At 31.8% G+C, this 19,674-nt stretch overlaps 1 protein-coding gene and 1 pseudogene across 1 annotated transcript; one reads left to right on the top strand and one right to left on the bottom strand.

The window, feature by feature from the left end:
- Positions 1–13,853: 13,853 nt before the first annotated feature.
- LOC120182454 lies at positions 13,854–15,580 on the bottom strand (annotated as a pseudogene).
- A 5-nt stretch (positions 15,581–15,585) lies between these two features.
- Positions 15,586–16,594, top strand: LOC120182449 (uncharacterized protein DDB_G0290685-like). The gene is made up of 2 exons (XM_039187427.1): positions 15,586–15,614; positions 15,688–16,594. The coding sequence occupies exons 1-2, from the start codon at positions 15,586–15,588 to the stop codon at positions 16,592–16,594; spliced, it is 936 nt and encodes a 311-aa protein (XP_039043358.1).
- The last annotated feature ends 3,080 nt before the right edge of the window (positions 16,595–19,674 follow it).

Genomic DNA, 19,674 nt, shown 5'->3' with positions numbered 1-19,674 from the left:
TTGGTTTTGTCTTTTCTGTAATACTGTTCTGATGAACACGTCTGTTAGGTTTATTATAATTTTATAATATTTTTTTGGGTTGTATTTCCGTTTTAGGATTTCGTCCTCGTTAATCCAATACGACCAACATCAAACACACTTAATTTTAATGATTGACTTTTTCAGTAAGGATTTTTTATATATACAAGGCTTCGAACTTAAAATTTGTTTAAACAATATCAAGTTACTTATTATCAGTAGCATATCGAAAAACATTTTTTAAAGTAGGCTGTTAACATAAAATTTTTAAGTAGGGTAAGCAAACAAATAAAATTTCAAGGTAGGCATCATCAGTAAAATATGTAATTAACAGAAGAAAATTCAAGTTTCAGAGCGGACATAAATAAAATTTTAGAATAAACATCATCAGTAAAATAAGTAATTAATTAAAGAAAAATCAATTTTTTAAGGTAGACACATACTCACACCTAACCTTTAACGAATATGTCAGTAATTACCATTTAAATTAATTGCATTGATACAATTTTATAATAATTTATGTGGTGATAATTGCGTATTTGTTTTTTTCATGATTGGGGGAGGTAGCGTAACCCAAATTATTTACTCTTTAATTAAAATAAATATTTCTTTTAGTTTTCAAGTGGGGAATTATAGCAATAATCTATTTTTCTACATTTATTAATTGATAAGTATGTCTGATGCAAATTAATCAGGTGAAAAATTAAGTCTAACACAAGTAGAAAAAAAAGTTCTTCAAAGGAAAAAAATATTTATATGATTATTTAATTTAAAGGTATAAGAAGATCTAGAATTTTTGAAAATTAATTAAATCTTTAAGTTTTCTCATTTAATTAAATTTATATATTTTAAAATCCGAGTAATTTACCTCTTTGATCAATGTTGATTATTAAATTTATTATTTTGTGAATCGATACGTATATCATATTAGAGTATTGTCTAATGGTACTTTAAAAAAATTAATAAATTTCATGTAATAGAATTATAATGTGTAATGTAAAATATTAACGGTTAGCGTCTTGATTAATAATTTTTTAAATAGTTAGATAACTTAATTAATAAAATTTAAAAAATGGTGGTTAAAATGAAAATTGTAGAATATAAGCTTAAAACTTGTTATTCCCCTATAGTCTTTTTGGCAGTGTGCAGTGAAAAAACTGAAGAATAAAAAGCTATAAAATGTCAACAGTGAACTCAAGTACTTAATGACTAAACCAAAATTGACTTGTTTGTGATTAATTATTGATTAGCATAGCATAGCATCTTATTTTAATATGTGGAAAGTTGATAGAGGCCGCTGCTAATTAATTAATTAACTATCATAGGACTTTCTTTTTTTTGAACAAATTATCATAGGACTTGATTGACAATTAGTAATTATCTTTTCATCGAATATGCTTCCACAATATTCTATTCTCAAACTGCTGCTATCATAAACAGACAACTCCCCCACCTGGCAATGATTTTTTGTTTCTTGGGTAAAATATGTATTTAGTATCTAAACTATAAGTATTAGTATGTTTTAGTATCTAAATTTTCATTTTTTTCAAAATCATACTTAACGTTTAGTTTTTATATCATTTTAGTACCTCGCTGTTAAAAACTCAACAGAGAAGCTCACCAACACCTTTTCGACCCCCTGAACGTGATTTCGGCCTCTATTTCACCTGAAAACTAAATCTCCTCAAATTGATGATGGACTGTTCGATTTATTTATCATTCGATCTCCATGGTCCACCGTTCGATGGGCTTGAAACTGGACTATGTTGGTCAACTCGTCATTCTCTCATGGTCCACCGTTCGGATTGGTTGTCTATCCACCGGAGTTATACCACGTTAGCCTGTCCGTTAAGTTTTTAACAGCGGATACTAAAATGAAACAAAAACTAAACGTTAGTGTACTAAAATATATCAAAACTGATAGTGTAGGTACTAAACACATAGTTTACCATTGTTTCTTTCATGTAATATTTGATTTTGTCACTTATTTGAGGAATTTTTTTTATAAAAAAACTATTTATTAAATTCATTTAACAATAATTACAAACATGAATCAAACGATTTCAGTAGTTAAGAGATTATTATCATCTCTTGATATCTCGGGTTCAAACAACTCGTATGCAGGGATATGAGCATTTATTGTCAAAAGATTAAGAGTCTTTGAACATCTAGTACATTGTATTCACCTCATAAATATAAAATAATGAAAATTTATAAAATATTGGTTTAATTCTTAGAAAATAATTTTAAGTTATTTATTTAAAATGATATATAAGTATAAAAAAATAAAAAGAATATTATTATGGTAATATTAATTATTATTTAAATGAATTGATTTAGTTTTAATTCGGTTAATATGATTATTATTATAAAATATAAGAATATATTATTTTGAGTTATTTATGTTGTTATTGTCTCGCGATTTATGAATATGAAGAAAAATTATTTAATTTAGGCATGCTAAAAAAATTATTTAATTTTTTTCCAAAGGAAATATTAATTAAAGGAAGTGATATTTTTGTTATTAATGAAGTGGTATTTGTTTGCCTAGTTTGGACATTTATTTGTATTAGAAAAATATTATTTAGAATATATATATATATATATATATATATATATATATTAAAGAAGTTAGTATTTTAGATATTTTTAACTGAATTGATATTTAATTAATGTATGACGTTGATTCAGGTAAGGGTTTAATAATAATTATAGATACAAATATGGATGTGTATTAGATGGAATCTATTGGAAAAATTTTAGAATTTATAAGTATAATTTTATAGTTCAAATTTATTTTTGAGTTTATGGAAGTTGAGTCAAATAAAATCAAATGAATTTATTCGAGTTTATGTTCAAATTTAAATGTATTTATTTATTTATAATATTATGGTATTGATTGGTTTTTAAATGATTCTTTCTAACAGTATGCAACACACATATAGAGCGAGAGAGAGATAGGATTATGTTACACAATGCAAAAAAAAAAAGTTTTACACAAATTTAGAGTCGTTTGATGAGTGAAAATAGATAGTTGTGATTAACACTAGGCAATGAGAAGATATTCACTAGGAAAAAAAAAACAAAAAGTTAATCTCAACCATCTATTTCACTAATCTATTTCACTCATCTATTGTCCTAACTCTATGAAAAACTAAAGAGTTTTTGTTGAGTTAATCGATCGATGGAATTGGCCAAGAGGGGGTGAATTGGCAATAAAAATTTTGGTGGAAGCTTTTGCAGAAAATTGAAAATATTTGCAGAAAATTGAAAATATTTGCACAACGATTTAGAGTGATTTGACTTTCTCAACCAAAGTCTACGTTTACTACCTTAGCTATCCACACTAAGGATTTTCCAACAAATTCACTATTTTGTTCTTTCTTTTGAGGTCAAAGAGTAACCTTACAACCTCTGTTTTGAAAACCGGACCGGACCGGCCGGTTCAACCGGGAACCGTTGCTTAGTCCGGTTCAATCTAAACCGGTTGAACCGCTATTAGTGAACAGGCCAGAACCGCTGAACCGTTCAAACCGGACCGGTTGAAAACCGGGAAAAACCAGGATTTTTGTTTTTTTTAAAAAAAAAATTAAACCAAACAACGTCGTTTGTTAAACGCACAAGCTAAAAAATATCAAGTTCAACTCAAACTCGAAATATAATATTGAAACTTGAACTCAAAAAGGCTTGAACTCAAAAAAAAAATAGAAGCTCGATTGAAGCCTAAAATTCGAGCTTGATTGAAGTGAAAGAATAGTTCACTCAATGCTCACCAAAAGGCTCCATGATTTTGAATGCCAAATTACCTCTATTATTTATTGAAGTTAGTTGTGATGCGCTTCTATGTTTCTTAGCAATGTGAGATTGTTTTGTTCTCATATTTTTACTCTTTAGATTTTTGGGATGCTCTTCTATGTTTCTTAGCCATGTGAGATTGTTTTTAAAAAAAATTAAACCAAACAATATCATTTTGTTATGATTTTTTAACCCCAAATTTATTTTTTAATTATAGTTATATAATTATATTTATTATTTAATATGTTTTACATTAAATATTATGTTGTAGTTAATTTGAATCATTTTGTTTCACTTGATTTTATGGTTTTTAACTTATATATGTTATGACTTGCTTTGAATATGACTTTTGATATAAAAAATTATTTTTTATTAAATATTTTTGGTATTTTTATTTAATTTTTTTAAATAATTATGACGTCGTCCGGTTCTTCCGACCGGTCGGACCGGTTCAACCGGTTGAACCAGTGAACCGGTAGCATGACCGGTTCGCTAACCGGTCCGGTTCTGAAAACCATACTTACAACTCCCTCAAGAATTATACCCCAAATTCTTGAGCACACTCTTTTTCAAAGAGAAATACACAAATTTGCAAACTTACAAGGAAAATCTCATAAGGTAGATTGTTTGCACAATTCTAGAACAAAGAAAGAACACTCAAGGATAAATACAATAGAGCACAAATGGTGTTCTTGAAAGCACAATGAATATTGAATGAAAAATAGGCTTGAAGTGCTCAAACAATGAGTTTGATGCTTTCTCTTTGATTCTCTCTCAATTCTTGATAATTGTTGTTTCTTGTTGTTGATCAATGGCTTCTAGGATTGTTTAAATACACCTTGAATCACTTCTGAACATTGGGGATCATTAATGAAGTTATTGGAGCCGTTTAAGTGTGAAAGCAATTAATATTTCTGTTAGGAGCATGGGGGGAATCGGTACCCCTCATAGGGAATCGATTCCCTAAGTGTAAAATTCAAATATTTTGACCGTCGAATAGGGGGAATCGATACCCCTTAGGGGAATCGGTTCCCTCCGAGCATTCTGTTGTTCTCGGAGCCAAACCATTCAGGGGGAATCGGTATCCCCTTGGGGGGGGGGAATCAGTTCCCTCTGAGCAATCTGGAATTTTTGGCTTTGAAATGGTTCGAAATATTTTGTAAAATTGTTTTGAAATTATTTTAAGTTTAAAACTTAATTTTACACTTGAGTAAGGATTAAAAATGACATTTGAAAGATTTGGAGTAATATTTTGATATTCGAATAATTATATCGAATATACTTAGAAAATCTTTTTGGAAAATCTTAAAATTCATTTATCTTAATTTGTTATATCGAAATTCAAAATGTTTTAAACAATCTCCCCCTTTTTGATATAACAAAAACATTTTAGTAATTTTAAGATTTTGAAATCAAGTTTTGAAATTACTCCCCCTTACTCTAACACTTCTCCCCTTTAAAACACTTTAACATTTCTCCCCATTTTTGTTAAATCAAAAAGACTGTTAAAAGATTTTAAACAATGTTTTGAAATCATTAAGCCAATTGATTATAAATATATATAGCGCAAGCTGCTAAGATCACAATCAAGAGAAATGTTAGCCATTAGTTCCATAATTCAATATTCATAAATAATGTGAAATGACAAAAATTTGTCATAATGCAACTAATATGTAAATGATGCAAAAAAAACATTAAGCTCAAAATGAAAGTTAAAACCAAACCAAATATATAAGCATGTAAGTTCAAATATCCAATTATCCAACAAATTCAAACATCCAAAATAAAACAATCCATGAACATCAAAATGTTTCACAATTCAAAGTTCTGAGTTCGGGATGATAAATCCATTGGCCCGTTTCCTTATCCTTTTTCCATCTTGCTTTCTTCAAGAAAGTAAGATTGATTTGGTTTTAAAGAGGGATAGGAATATCAGAAGAGACCCTAAGACCGAGTTTGATAAACAAATTACTAAAGAGACAACCATAAACCAAGGTTTCTATATTCTTGGAAGGAATAATGTTTATGGAAACTCACTAAAGATGATTGTGGTAGATTAATCTTCTTTTTATGTGGATACAGTATATCCACCATATATCTATGTTCCTAAGGGAGGAGTACCTACCTCCGGATGGTCAAAGCCACCAAGAGATCAAATAATGAAGGAATCTATCACGATGAGTTCCTAGGGTACTCTCACTATCCTTAGACTTATAGGGTGAATCCACAGTCTCTTTTTCATTAAACCTGAGTTATCTAGTCCAAAATGGGCAGCGATTGTGCCGGAGTCAATAAAAATGAATTGTCTTAAAATATAGGATCGAATTCCTATAATTTCAGATTGACGCTCGTTTTGGACATACCACATTGGAATAGAAAAATGCAGACTAATTGATGATAAACCAAAGGTTTGAGTTTAAAGAGTTTATCAAACTTATAGGATTTAAGAGTAGGAAGATATTGGAAGTCCATATCTTCTATAGCTTGGATCGAAGGGATACGTTCTTCCCGGATTTTGTATGACTCAAAACAAGTATGGTACCTATGTTATAGATCTTGTCTACGACCAGGTACGTGAAACAAGAGTTTAAAATAATCATATTTGGGTTATTTGGATTGGGTGGAGGAATAAGAGGTCGGTTTTGACTTGAGCGACTAGACAATGTCCTAGGTCGTTTAGGATTTGACATGGTTTAAGAATCGGAATAGAATATGTAACTTGCAAATTTAAACACATGTATGCAATATAATCAAACCCAAAACTCAAATGAGTCCTCAATATTTCAAGTTTCTCTAAACCGAATTCTAAAGGGCAATGTTTTGAAAAACTATTTGGAAAATAATGTTTGAAAATCATAATACGTATAGTTTTTATGAAAACAACATAATTGAATCAAAAACATCAATTAAAACAACAATTCTCGATTTTTTATATTTCAAAATTAAAAGATAATTTTGAAAAATTGAGTGTTTTTGATGAAATTGGTTGTAAAATCATCATATAACCAATGCCCGATGTAATGTTCATCTTAGAACTAATCAAAACTAGTCCTAAGTTCAAAAATCAATGAAATATAGGATTTTGAAATATTACCTTGAAAATTTGGATTTTATGAGAATGTGATGTTGTTTGCAAGGATTAGAAGTTGAAGAAAGATCTAATTCCGACTTGTATTTGATGATTTTGGTAAAAATGGAGATTTAGAGAGAAAGAGAGGATGAACGACGTTTAAGAAAGAGAGAGGTTTTGAGAGAATGGCTTTTCTGGTCGTGATATATCCAGAACCCGTGGGGGGTATCGATTCCCTCAAGGAGGGAATCAGTTCCCATTCAAAGGGGGAATCAGTTCCCCTTCAAGGTGGTATCGATTCCCTCTGCACTAAAACTACTAAAATTTGATTTTAAACACTCAAAATGCTAAATTAATTTTCTCTAGTGGTATTGGCAACTCATATTACGAAAAATTAACTATGTTCAATCAATCAAATTTATCATTAAAATTTATTTGAAATATAATCAATTTTCACAAAGAATCATAAACTCCCCCTAACTAATAGCAAAGAATGCAATCAAAATTTATTATAAGCATTTTTCATTTATTCTTAAAAGTGCTAAAATTATTTTAAACACTAAGTGAAGATAGGTAAGTTAAACCTAATTCTCTCCTAAGTGTCCAAAATCTTTCCTTGTCTAAAGGTTTTGTAAAGATATCCACTAATTTGTGCAAAGTATCAACAAATTCTAGAACTACATCTTCCTTAGCGACATGGTCTCTAATGAAGTGATGTCTTATTTCAATGTGCTTAGTTCTAGAGTGTTGGATGAGATTTTTAGTGAGACAAATAGCACTAGTATTGTCACACTTGATAGGAATTGTACCTACTTCAATATATAATCAAAAAGTTATTGTTTCATCCATAAAACTGTGCACAACAACTACCAGCTGAAATGTATTCGTCTTCAGTAGTAGATAATGCAACACAATTTTGTTTCTTTGAAAACCAAGAAATCAACATATTTCCAAGGAATTGGCAAGTACCAGAGGTGTTTTTCCTATCTAATTTGCATCCTCCATAATCCGCATCATAAAAGGCATGCAAGCTAAAGCTAGAGTCTCTAGGATACAAAAGTCCTAAACTAGGAGTGTCCTTAAGGTATCTAAAGATTCTCTTAACAGCTAGTAAATGTGATTCCATAGGACATGATGAAATCTAGCACATAAGCAAACACTAAACATAATGTCTGGTCTACTTGCAGTTAGATAGAGCAAAGAACCAATCATTGACCTATATAATTTAACATCCACACATTTACCTCCTTCATCCATGTCAAGCTTTGTAGAAGAGCTCATTGGAGTGTCATGAGGTTTCCCATTTTCCAGTCCAAACTTTTTGAGCATATATTTGATGTACTTAGCTTGATTGATGAAGATGCCATCTTTTCTTTGCTTGATTTGGAGTCCAAGAAAAATGAGAGCTCTCCCATCATGCTCATCTCAAATTAACTTTGCATTAGCTTGGAAAATTCTTGGCAAAGAACATCATTAGTGAACCAAATATTATATCATCAACATAAATTTGAACTACTAATAAATATTTACCTTTATGTTTTAAAAACAATGTAGTGTCAACGTTCCCTTTTGAAAATCCTTTTTCAATTAAAAAGTTTGACAATCTTTCATACCAAGCTCTAGGAGCTTATTTTAAACATAAAGCGCTTTTGTCAATTTAAGAACATGATTTGGAAATTTTGAATCTTCAAAACCTGGAGGTTGTTTCACATACACTTCTTTTATAAAACCATTTAAAATTGCACTTTTAACATCCATTTGATATAATTTAAATTCATGGAAACATGCAAATGCTAATAACATTCTAATTGCTTCCATCCTATCTACGGGAGCATATGTTTCATCATAGTCTATGCCTTCTTCTTGAGTATAGCCTTGAGCAACAAGTCTAGCCTTGTTTCTCATTATATTACCACTTTCATCAAGCTTATTCCTAAATACCCATCTAGTACCTACAGTAGATTTATTACTAGGCCTTTCAACTAATGTCCATACTTTACTTCTCTCAAATTGATTTAACTCTTCTTGCATAGCCAATCCAATGTTCATCATTTAATGCTTCTTTAATATTCTTAGGCTCTATGCATGAGATAAATGCAACATAATTACAAATATTTCTAAGAGAAGATCGAGTTGTTACCCCTTTGGATGGATCACCTATGATTTCACCATCCTTGACATAGTTGTACTCTCTTGGGTAAGATGCTTCCCTTTCTTCAATGGTTGGATTCTCGAGAGGATCATGAGTTTCCTTATCTTTCGTTTCTTCCTTTAATGATGGTTCTTCAACGTCATGTCTAACGTCATTTGTATTTATAATACCTATATCATCATTCAAACAAGAATCCTTCATCGGAAGGAGATTATCATCGAAAACAACATGTATAAACTCTTCTACAACTAAAGTTCTTTTATTAAATACTCGATAAGCTTTAGAATTTAAGGAATAACCCAGAAAAATTCCTTCATCTCTTTTAGCATCAAATTTGTCAAGATTGTCTTTACCGTTGTTTAAAACAAAACATTTATATCCAAAAGGATGAAAATAACTAATGTTAGGCTTTTTATTTTTAAAAAGTTCATATGGAGTTTTCTTCAAAATAGGCCTAATCATTACTCGATTTACAACATAACAAGCAGTATTTGTGGCTTCAGCCCAAAAATATTTTGGCAAATTGTTTTCACATAGCATGGTTCTAGCCATTTCTTCTAAAGTTTGATTTTTCCTCTCAACAACTCCATTTTGTTGAGGGGTTCTAGGTGATGAAAAATTATGGATAATACCATTAGAATTACAAAACTCAGTAAATCCAAGATTTTCAAATTCAGTTCCATGATCACTCCTAACACTAGTTATAGAGTATCCTTTTTCGTTTTGGATTACTTTTGAAAACGTGATGAATTTTTCTAATGCTTCATCTTAGTACTTAAGAATAAAACCCAAGTATATCTAGAATAGTCATCTACCAAGACAAATGCATATTGTTTTCCACCCAAGCTAGTAGTTCTAGTTGGCCCAAAAAGATCTATATGGATCAATTGTAATACTCTACTAGTTGATGATCCATTAATGGATTTAAAACAAACTCGCTTTTTTTTCCTTTAACACAAGCATCACAGATTTTATCATTATCAAATTTCAGTTTAGGCAGCCCTCTTACTAAGTCTCCTTGAATTAACCGTTGCAAAACACTCATACTAGCATGTCCTAGTCTCCTATGCCATAACCAACTATCATGCTCATCCTTAACAACTAGGCATAAATTAGTCATATTGATAGAATCTAAATGCACCATGTAAATGTTTCATATTCTATGACCAACAAGCATAATCAAAGTAGATGCAATGTCAATCAATTTTGCAAACACTTAATTTAAAAATAAGACATGTATCTTTTGTCAAATTCATCTAATCAGATTATGCTTTAATCCATTCACATACAAAACATTATGCAATGTTGATAATCGAGATTAAGAGTACATGCATAAAGTTTTTGAAAATGTTATGCATTAAAACTTTATAATATTTAAAAAAAATCTATGCATAATCTTTAATAAAAATTAAGGTCAAAATTTTGCAAAACCAGAGTTCTTGAAAAATCGATATCAATTGTTAAAGAGATATCAATTACATTTTAAAAACAATTTTGACCAAAAATTAATATGATGAACTAGAGTTTATAAAACATTACAAAAAATTATTATGTTCATCATACAATATTTTTCAACATACATGAGACAAAACATAATCATTTAGAATTATTTAAATTTAAAACCTCATGCTGCATAAAAAATGAGCAACCAAATAAAATAAAAAAACATTAAGTTTAGAGGGTTACCCATTCCTTTTTCATGTGTGGCTAGAGCATCTTGAATATCATCATCTTCATCACCATTGCTCCCACACACCTACAAGAGACATTTAAGTAGATTTTGGTATCCAAATTGCTTTGGATCCTTGAACATTAGTTTCAATGCCTCTTGTTCCTTTTGGAACCCATACTTGTCTAATTTAAATCGTTTTCCTTTCTTTAAAGGACAAGTATGTTCCTTATGACCATGATAATGTCAATGTGAACATATTGTCATTATTGAACTAGATGAATTATTTAAAATGATATCTTTTTCTTTTGTTAAACATTCAAGCTTAACTTTCAAATCGAAATTTTCTTTTTCAATACTTTCAAATTTCATTTTTGAAAGCTCTAAATCCTTCTTCAAGATTTCATTTTGATTTTCAAAATTCATTTTCGTTTCTAGAAGAAGTTTGTTAATTTGAAAATTTCTTTTTCAAAGTTTTCAGATTTTATTTTTGAAAGCTCTAACTCATTTCTCAACATTTCATTTTGATTTTCCAAGTCCGTTTTAGCTTTCAAAAGAATATCATTTTTAGCAATAAATTTAGAAATCAATTTATTGTATTTGGAGTTCATGGTCTCAAACTCCGAAAATAATTCATCATAAGCATATTGTAACTCATTAAAAGATTTTGAATTTAATCTATTTGAGTTAGAAGATACCTTTGGCTCTGTAAGAGCTAATAGAGACATCACCTTTATTGGTTCTTCTTCTTTGTCTCCATAGATCTCCTCAAGCTTATCCCACATCTCCTTGGCATTTGAACAAGAAGAAACTCCTTTATATACATTAGGATCAATTGTACAACACAACATGTGCATAGCTTTTGTATTTTGTTGAGCTTTCTTTCGTTCTTGATCACTCCACTTTTTTGCCTTCTTTGTAGAAGAAGAATATCATTTCTCGATCATCATCCAAGCTTCCATATAAAATGATTGGATAAATATCATCATAAGCTTCTTCCAAAGACGATAATTTGTTCCATTGAAGTGTGGTGGCACGTCAATTGGTCTGGATTCTTCCATGGAGAATGAACCGGAAGTGGACGCCATCTTTATCGATTTAACTCTTCCCGGATCTACTCAAGAGGCAGTTAAACCTTCAAATGAGTCAAGCTCTGATGCCAATTGTTGAGTTAATCGATCGATGGAATTGGCCAAGAGGGGGTGATTTGGCAATAAAATTTTGGTGGAAGCTTTGTAGAAAATTGAAAATATTTGCACAACGATTTAGAGTGGTTCGACATTCTCAACCAAAGTCTACGTCCACTACCTTAGCTATCCACACTAAGGATTTTCCAACAAATTCACTAATTTGTTCTTTATTTGAGGTCAAAGAGTAACCTTACAACTCCCTCAAGAATTATACCCTAAATTCTTGAGCACACTCTTTTTCAAAGAGAAATACACAAATTTGCAAACTTACAAGGTAGATTGTTTGCACAATTCTAGAACAAAGAAAGAACACTCAAGGATAAATACAATATAGCACAAATGGTGTTCTTGAAAGAACAATGAATATTGAATGAAAAATAGGCTTGAAGTGCTCAAACAATGAGTTTGATGCTTTCTCTTTGATTCTCTCTCAATTCTTGATAATTGTTGTTTCTTGTTGTTGATCAATGGCTTCTAAGCTTGTTTAAATACACCTTGAATCATTTCTGAACGTTGGGGATCATTAATGAAGTTATTGGAGCTGTTTAAGTGTGAAAACAATTAATATTCTGCTAGGAGCGTGGGGGGAATCGGTACCCCCTCATAGGGAATCGATTCCCTAAGTGTAAAATTCAAATATTTCAACCGTTGAACAGAGGGGAATCGATACCCCTTAGGGTAATTGGTCCCTCCGAGCATTCTGTTTTTCTCGGAGCCAAACCATTCAGGGGGAATTGATTCCCTCTGAGCAATCTGGAATTTTTGGCTTTGAAATGGTTCGAAATATTTTGTAAAATTGTTTTGAAATTATTTTAAGTTTTAAAACTTAATTTTACACTTGAGTAAGGATTAAATGACATTTCAAAGATTTGGAGTAATATTTTGATATTCGAATAATTATATCGAATATACTTAGAAAATCTTTTTGGAAAATCTTAAAATTCATTTATCTTAATTTGTTATATCGAAATATCAAAATATTTTAAACAGTTTTACATTATGTAAGTGGATTCTAACTCATATACACATATATATGAGTTAGAATTCACTTACACAGTGTAAAACTCATATAGTTTTACATGTTTTTAGGATGGTTGGATGAAAAAATGACAAACTCAAACAATATTGGATGCACAGTTTTATGTTAGAGACTACGAACTTAGAAATATACATTAAAATTTTAAAAGTACAAAATCATAAAATTTTAAGGAATGTAAATTTAAATTATCAATATAAAATATAAGATATTTAAATTATACGACAATTTGAAATTTTCGTGGATGGGTTCGCATCCTAGGGTAGTGCCATAGAAGCCCATTCTCTGTTAACTAATCTCTTCGGGTGCGTTTGGTTCACGGAATATAAGATTACCAGTGGGAATAAAAGATTACCAGGGAATAGGATTACTGGGAATGTTGTATTTTGTATTTGGTTGATTTAGCTGGAATGTAAGATTACTGTTTGGTTAAAGGAATAAAAGATTATTGAAATGTATATTTGACCAAATTGTCCTTATTATATATTTGTTTTTTTAACAAGTTGGAAAATATTTATATTTTTCTTTAAAAAAATAAATTCATAAAATTTATATAATTTTTTTTACAAAATTGAAAATATAAAAGGTTTAATGAAAGAGTAAAATTTTATTTTAACCCATGAACTTCATATAAAATTTTAATTAGACTTTTTTGTAAATCTAAAATAGTTTAAGGATAAATTTGTAATTTAACCTTCGTAGAATTTTTATTATTCAATGACAGAATAATGATATTTTTTGAAAAAATAATAATTTTAAGGACATTTTAGTCCAAAATGTCAGTAATCCAATAATGCCTAAGGAAAGAGATATGACATTCCCGATAATATACCCAAAAAATCCACTATTGGTAATATAAGATTACCGGAATGACATTCCCGACCAACCAAACGGGGAATGTAGATTCCATTCCCATGGGAATCTCACATTCCCCCAACCAAACACACCCGTTCTAGTAAAGGACTCTTGGAAACTTCACTTGCACGTAGATATTCACTCTTGTAACTATTATTATCAAGATAACACTGGTAGACATATGAAACAAAGCCCCATATCGCCAATACCATGGGAATCACCTTCACTGCATCCATTTTGTCATGGAAAAACAACACAGTCATAATTAGAATAACTGCAACACACTTATGGCATTGGAGAAGAGCGAAGACACTTCCAAAATCAATCCCGTTGTGCCCACAATCAAAAACTGTGAAGCTATAACCGTCTCGATCAGGGTACGCAAGTTCGAGAACTTACTGAGTCCGAACTCCGCCATCTCCATCGACAAACCTCTCCATTTTTCGACGGTAAAAAGTCCCACAACGGCGGCGAAAGTGACAACCAGTGACTAATACATAACAATTTTCAACGTGCTCCTTTTAGGAGCTTCTTGAAGGAGAGCTGTGTTAGAGAAAGCGTCAATCCATACAAAGCGGATGCACCGATGGTGCACACGAATCCGACTGCGTATTTCCCTTTCGAGACCCCACTGTGGCGGGCCGGATTGGTTTGAGATATCAGGAGGGTGGAGGATATGGTTAGTAGAACTAGTGAATTGAGTACAAAAGGAGTGAACTTTTGTGAATGTGTCTGTATGTGGAATGCTTCCGGATTGGTTCGATTAATATTATATGTTCCATGAAATGCTTCCGGCCAATTTGTTTTGCAATTTCGACTCCCTGTAAAATACAACTAATCGATTTAATTTTTAAAAACATAATTAAAAATAGGTGTTTAATATGTAATATTAATCGATAATAATTATCATCGTTTCAACCCCTTTTCAACAATAATAATAGTTACTCAGTCCACTAAATTTAATCATTTTGATTATAAAATTATCTCATTCAAAATATTTTATTATAAAAATCAACAAACAATAATATTTGTACTTTTTATTCTTATTTTCACTGTTTTATACAATGACGAATGCATACTTTATTTAGGATGGACACATTTCTATCCTTCAAGTTTTGTTCGATTAGTTATTTATTTTATTGATGCTCACCCTAAAAATTTATTTATGCCCACTTCATACAAAAGATTTTGTATTGTTAATATATGTGTTCATCCTTAAAAATATTTCTTAATTCGCTATTTTTACACTTACCAAAAAATTTTGTCCAATCTATCAATAACATTTTATTGATAATTTTATCATTTTCCTCATTTTATATAATTTTACATGTATCATTTATCTCCTAAAATTATATATTTGATCAATATGAGATACAAAATATAAGACCTGGGAATAACATTGTATTAAAATGATTTTTTTTAAATTATATTAAAATGATTGTATTTAAATTCAAATAATAAATGTATCCATGCCGTTGTTGTTTTTGTTACCGTTGTTGTTGTTGTTTTTGTTACCGTTGCTGTTGTTGTTTTTGCTGCCATTGCTATTTTTTTTCGTTGTTGTTGTTGTTGTTGATGTTGTTGATGTTGTCGCTGTTGTTGTTGTCGATGTTCTTGTTGTTGTGGCAGTGACGAAAACGACGATAATAACAACAATGACAGTGATAACAGTAACGACAACGATGAGGACGATAAAAAGAGAAAATAACAGTGACGACAATGACAACAATGACGATGGAGACAACGAAAATGATGGTAATGACGACGACGATAACAACGACAACGATAGTGACATCAATAATGACAACGACAACAATAGGGCGGCGATAGTAGCAACGATGACATCAATGGCGACGGTGGTTACGACAGTAAAGATAATGACGGTAACAACGATAATGGTAGCGACAACAACAATGACGATGATGACGAAGGTAACAACGGTGATGACGAATACAACGAAAGTGATGGTGGCGACGATGACGACAGAGATGACAGTGATGGAAACAACGGCGATGACGACGACAACGATGGTGATAAAAACGACGAAGATGGCGACGATGACGACAATGACAACAATGACGAAGATTACTACAACGACAAATACTGCAACAATGACGACAGTTGCGATTGCAACGATGACGATGACTGTAACAACAACGACCACTACGACGATGACAATAACGATGGATGGGATTATGAAGATGGTGATGGCGATGACGACGACGATGATGACGACAATGACAACAATGATGGAGACGATAGTGATGACAACAATAACATCGACGACAAGGATGGTGACAATGGCGATGATGGCTACGACGTCGATGAAGGCGATGACAACAAAGATAACGACGACGATGATGACTGTAATGACGACAATGATGGAGACGATAGTGACAGTAACAACAACAGCGATGAAAAAGATGACGATGGCTACGACATCTTTGAAGGCGACGATAACAACGCCAATGGAGGCGATGATGACTATGGTAACGATGGTAGTAGAGACGAAAAGACACATATGGATAGAGACGACAATGACGATGACGATGACGGTGACGGTGACAACGAATACGACAAAGTCTGTAACAACGACGATGATGATGACTGCAACAACGACGATGACAACCTTTGTAATGACAGCGATAGTGGTAACCATAGCGACTGTAATGATGGTGACTGCAACAACGATGACAGCTACGACGATGGTGACAACACCAACGACAGTAATGGCGATGACTGTGGTAACGAGGATGCCGACGATGAAGATACTGTAATATTGGCAACAACAATGACACGATGGCAATGACAACGATGACAAGGGAGATGAAGATAATGACTGCAACAACGACGATAATGACAATGACATCAACGGTGATAATGGCGACAACCATGACAGCGGTAATGACAACGACGATAATGACAGTTGTAGACACTAGTTTTTGTCCTATTTACTATTATTATTATTATTAAATAATTATATTATTGTTACAAGCCCAATACAATAAACCGGGGCCCAATTGAAGACAAATCTGGAGCCCCAGTTACAAAGCAAATATGAAGGCCCATTTACAAGAACCCGAAGGTCCAGACTCGAGAAGACAAACTGGAGGTCCAGACCCGAGAAGTCCAACCTGATCTAGGCCCAGATTACAGACGACCCAACAGGCCCGAACTCTTCTAGGTTTTTTCACACATCTTCAGCCGCCTCCTCATCACCACCGTTTGATCAAGATGGAGATGACTGAGCCAGATTCGCCAATAGAAACCCTAGGGTTTCATTACAACCCTAGGGCTATTCCGGTCGCCACCTTAGGTTGATGATGAGCTCACCATCGCCGCCTCCAAGTGCTCCAGTCAGCAGTTGTCACGCCACCACCGCCTCACCAGACGAATCCAGAAGATCTTGGTGCATTTAATGCATCCAACAAGATAATCGCACATCATCATCCCTAGAGTGAGTCACCACCATAGTTTCGGTGACTCACTGAAGGGTTCATCATTATGAACGGCACTCTAAGGGCTATATAAACCCTTACCTGTAAGAGAAGAAAAGGGGACAACGAAGAAGAAAGGAACGATAATGACACAGACACGAACAAAGAGCAAGGCTAAGAGAGATATGAAGAACAAAAAACACGACCATGAAACAACATGAAGACAACCAACCAATAGAAAAATAAGAGAAGAGACTGAGAAGCTTACCCACACTCGTCAGAGCCTTCACGCGTCACCGGAAACCGTCGTCTGTTCGAATGTATTCTTAGATCTGGGGAGCTTGGGGGACTTTTAGAACAAAATGAAAGTGGATCTAGGTTCAGGGGAAAAAAGGGCTTTGATTCGGGGTAATTTTCTGAATTCTGGCCACCGGGGTGGTTGTCGGTGTCGGAGCACGGCGGTCGATGGTGGATTATCCCTCTGGTAGAGGGTTCTGGAGAGAGGGAAGGGAGAATTTTATTTCTCTTACTTAGAGAGATAGGAAAGGAAAAAATGAAGGAGAATGGCCGATTGGGGGTATTTATATCCTTCCACAAACGATATCATTTTGGGGAAGGGGTATCTGTGTATTTTGGGCATGGGTAAACCTAGTTTGTGGTCCATGTACTTTGTAAGCCTTAGAATTTGGTCATTGGAAATCAATTTCTGTGCATTTCAATTTGGTTTTCAAATTTATTTTAGTTATATTTAGTCACTAACTAGGATGTATATATTTTAGGTAAAATATTCAATTTAGTCCTTTTTTTTTAATAGCTTTCATTTTAACCCCAAGTAGTAATAAAGGTTAAATTATTTGTAGTACATAGATTTTGTGATATTTTCATTTATGGCTATAAGTTTTATTATTTTATAATTTTATCCTCTAATTTAATATTTAATATTTAATATTTAATATTTTTAATTTTTAATATTATTTTTGGTTTATTTATAATTATAGTACCTAATATTAATTATTTACATAGGTAACTTTAAACTTTTGTAGTTTTATAATTTGATTACTAAATTTAACCTATTTATTATTTTAATAATTTATTTTATACATTACAATTTTTGTTAATTATAATGTTTTTAATGTTATTTATTCGAGTAATTCATAAAAATATCTCCTTAACTTGCTAGGAGTGTACTTTTAAAGATATTCGTATTATATCTTATTTTCCTATTTTATCATAATTTAAATATTACTTGAATTTGCCAATTTTAATAACTAAAGATGACGTATAATAATAATAAGTATTAATTTTGAGCGTTGTGGGGTGCTAATCCTTCCCCACTTGTAACCGACTTTTGAACCCTTTCCAAAGTAAATCTCTAGTCAATCGCAAATCAATTTTTTATCTTTTAATTTTTTTTCTTTAAATTATATTAAAATATTTTTAGGTATTCGACTTACCTAACCCAAAAGTCGATGGCGACTCTAAATTTGTCTATTTTAAAATCCGACATGTTCCCAATATTAAGTCGGATCGATTCCCAGAAAAAGCCTTAAAAAGCCCAACGGGGACCATTTTGACAGCTTGGCGACTCCGATGATGACCTTTTTTTTAGAGAGTTAAGCTATAATTGATTATAAGTCATATTGTTAGTTAAATATGGCAAATATGAATGATATTTAAATTTTGATTATTGTTTAGTTATACTAATTTGATTAGTTTTTGTGTTTCAGATTTCTAACAGTGTTTTAGGTTGATTGTCCTGACATTGAAGTAAATGATTGTAAGTTTCCCCTCACACACTATAGATGTTTGATATCAAGAGCCTTCTAGTTGTGCTCTGTCCCTTTAGGTAGGGGTGAATACTACGCTTACGTGAGAAAAATTATTTTTCTCCGCATGGACTTTAGAAAGTAACCTCTAGGATACATATGCATCATGTTTATGAGTGAAACATCGAGTTTCCTCGCATGGACATGGGAAAATGAATCCTCTCGAATTGAACTCAATTTTTTAAGCCTATAATGGGTGAGGATTGAGGGTTTGTCAAGCTCAAGCGAGCACCAACAAAGGACAATTTGAGTACCATGTTAGTAGCACCAAATTTTTACCCGTTTTATACTGTTTGTAAGGGAAACTCATTCTAACCTTTTCCTTGAATCTATTTATTTTGCAAAAAGCATGAGAACTAGAAAAGTATGTGGTTAGGTTCATTTTTCATGCAAACTGGATATCATGCGGTTAGGATTGTTTTCTTGTAAATAACATAGCATGAAGGTATTAAAACAGCTACAGATAGGATTGTTATTTAGTAATAGTAATAGCATGTTAGGGTAGATACCATGTTATAGGTAGGATTTTTTTTCCTTTCAATTAATTAATACTAACCATTCTTTTTGTCTTGTTTTTATCTGTCTATTTTGCATTTACATTACATTATTTTATTATTTCTACTAAC

Source organism: Hibiscus syriacus, unplaced genomic scaffold (genome assembly GCF_006381635.1).
Source record: "Hibiscus syriacus cultivar Baekdansim isolate YM2019G1 unplaced genomic scaffold, ASM638163v2 tig00112657_pilon, whole genome shotgun sequence".
Lineage (NCBI taxonomy): Eukaryota > Viridiplantae > Streptophyta > Magnoliopsida > Malvales > Malvaceae > Hibiscus > Hibiscus syriacus.
This window is presented reverse-complemented; position numbering and strand designations above follow the sequence as displayed.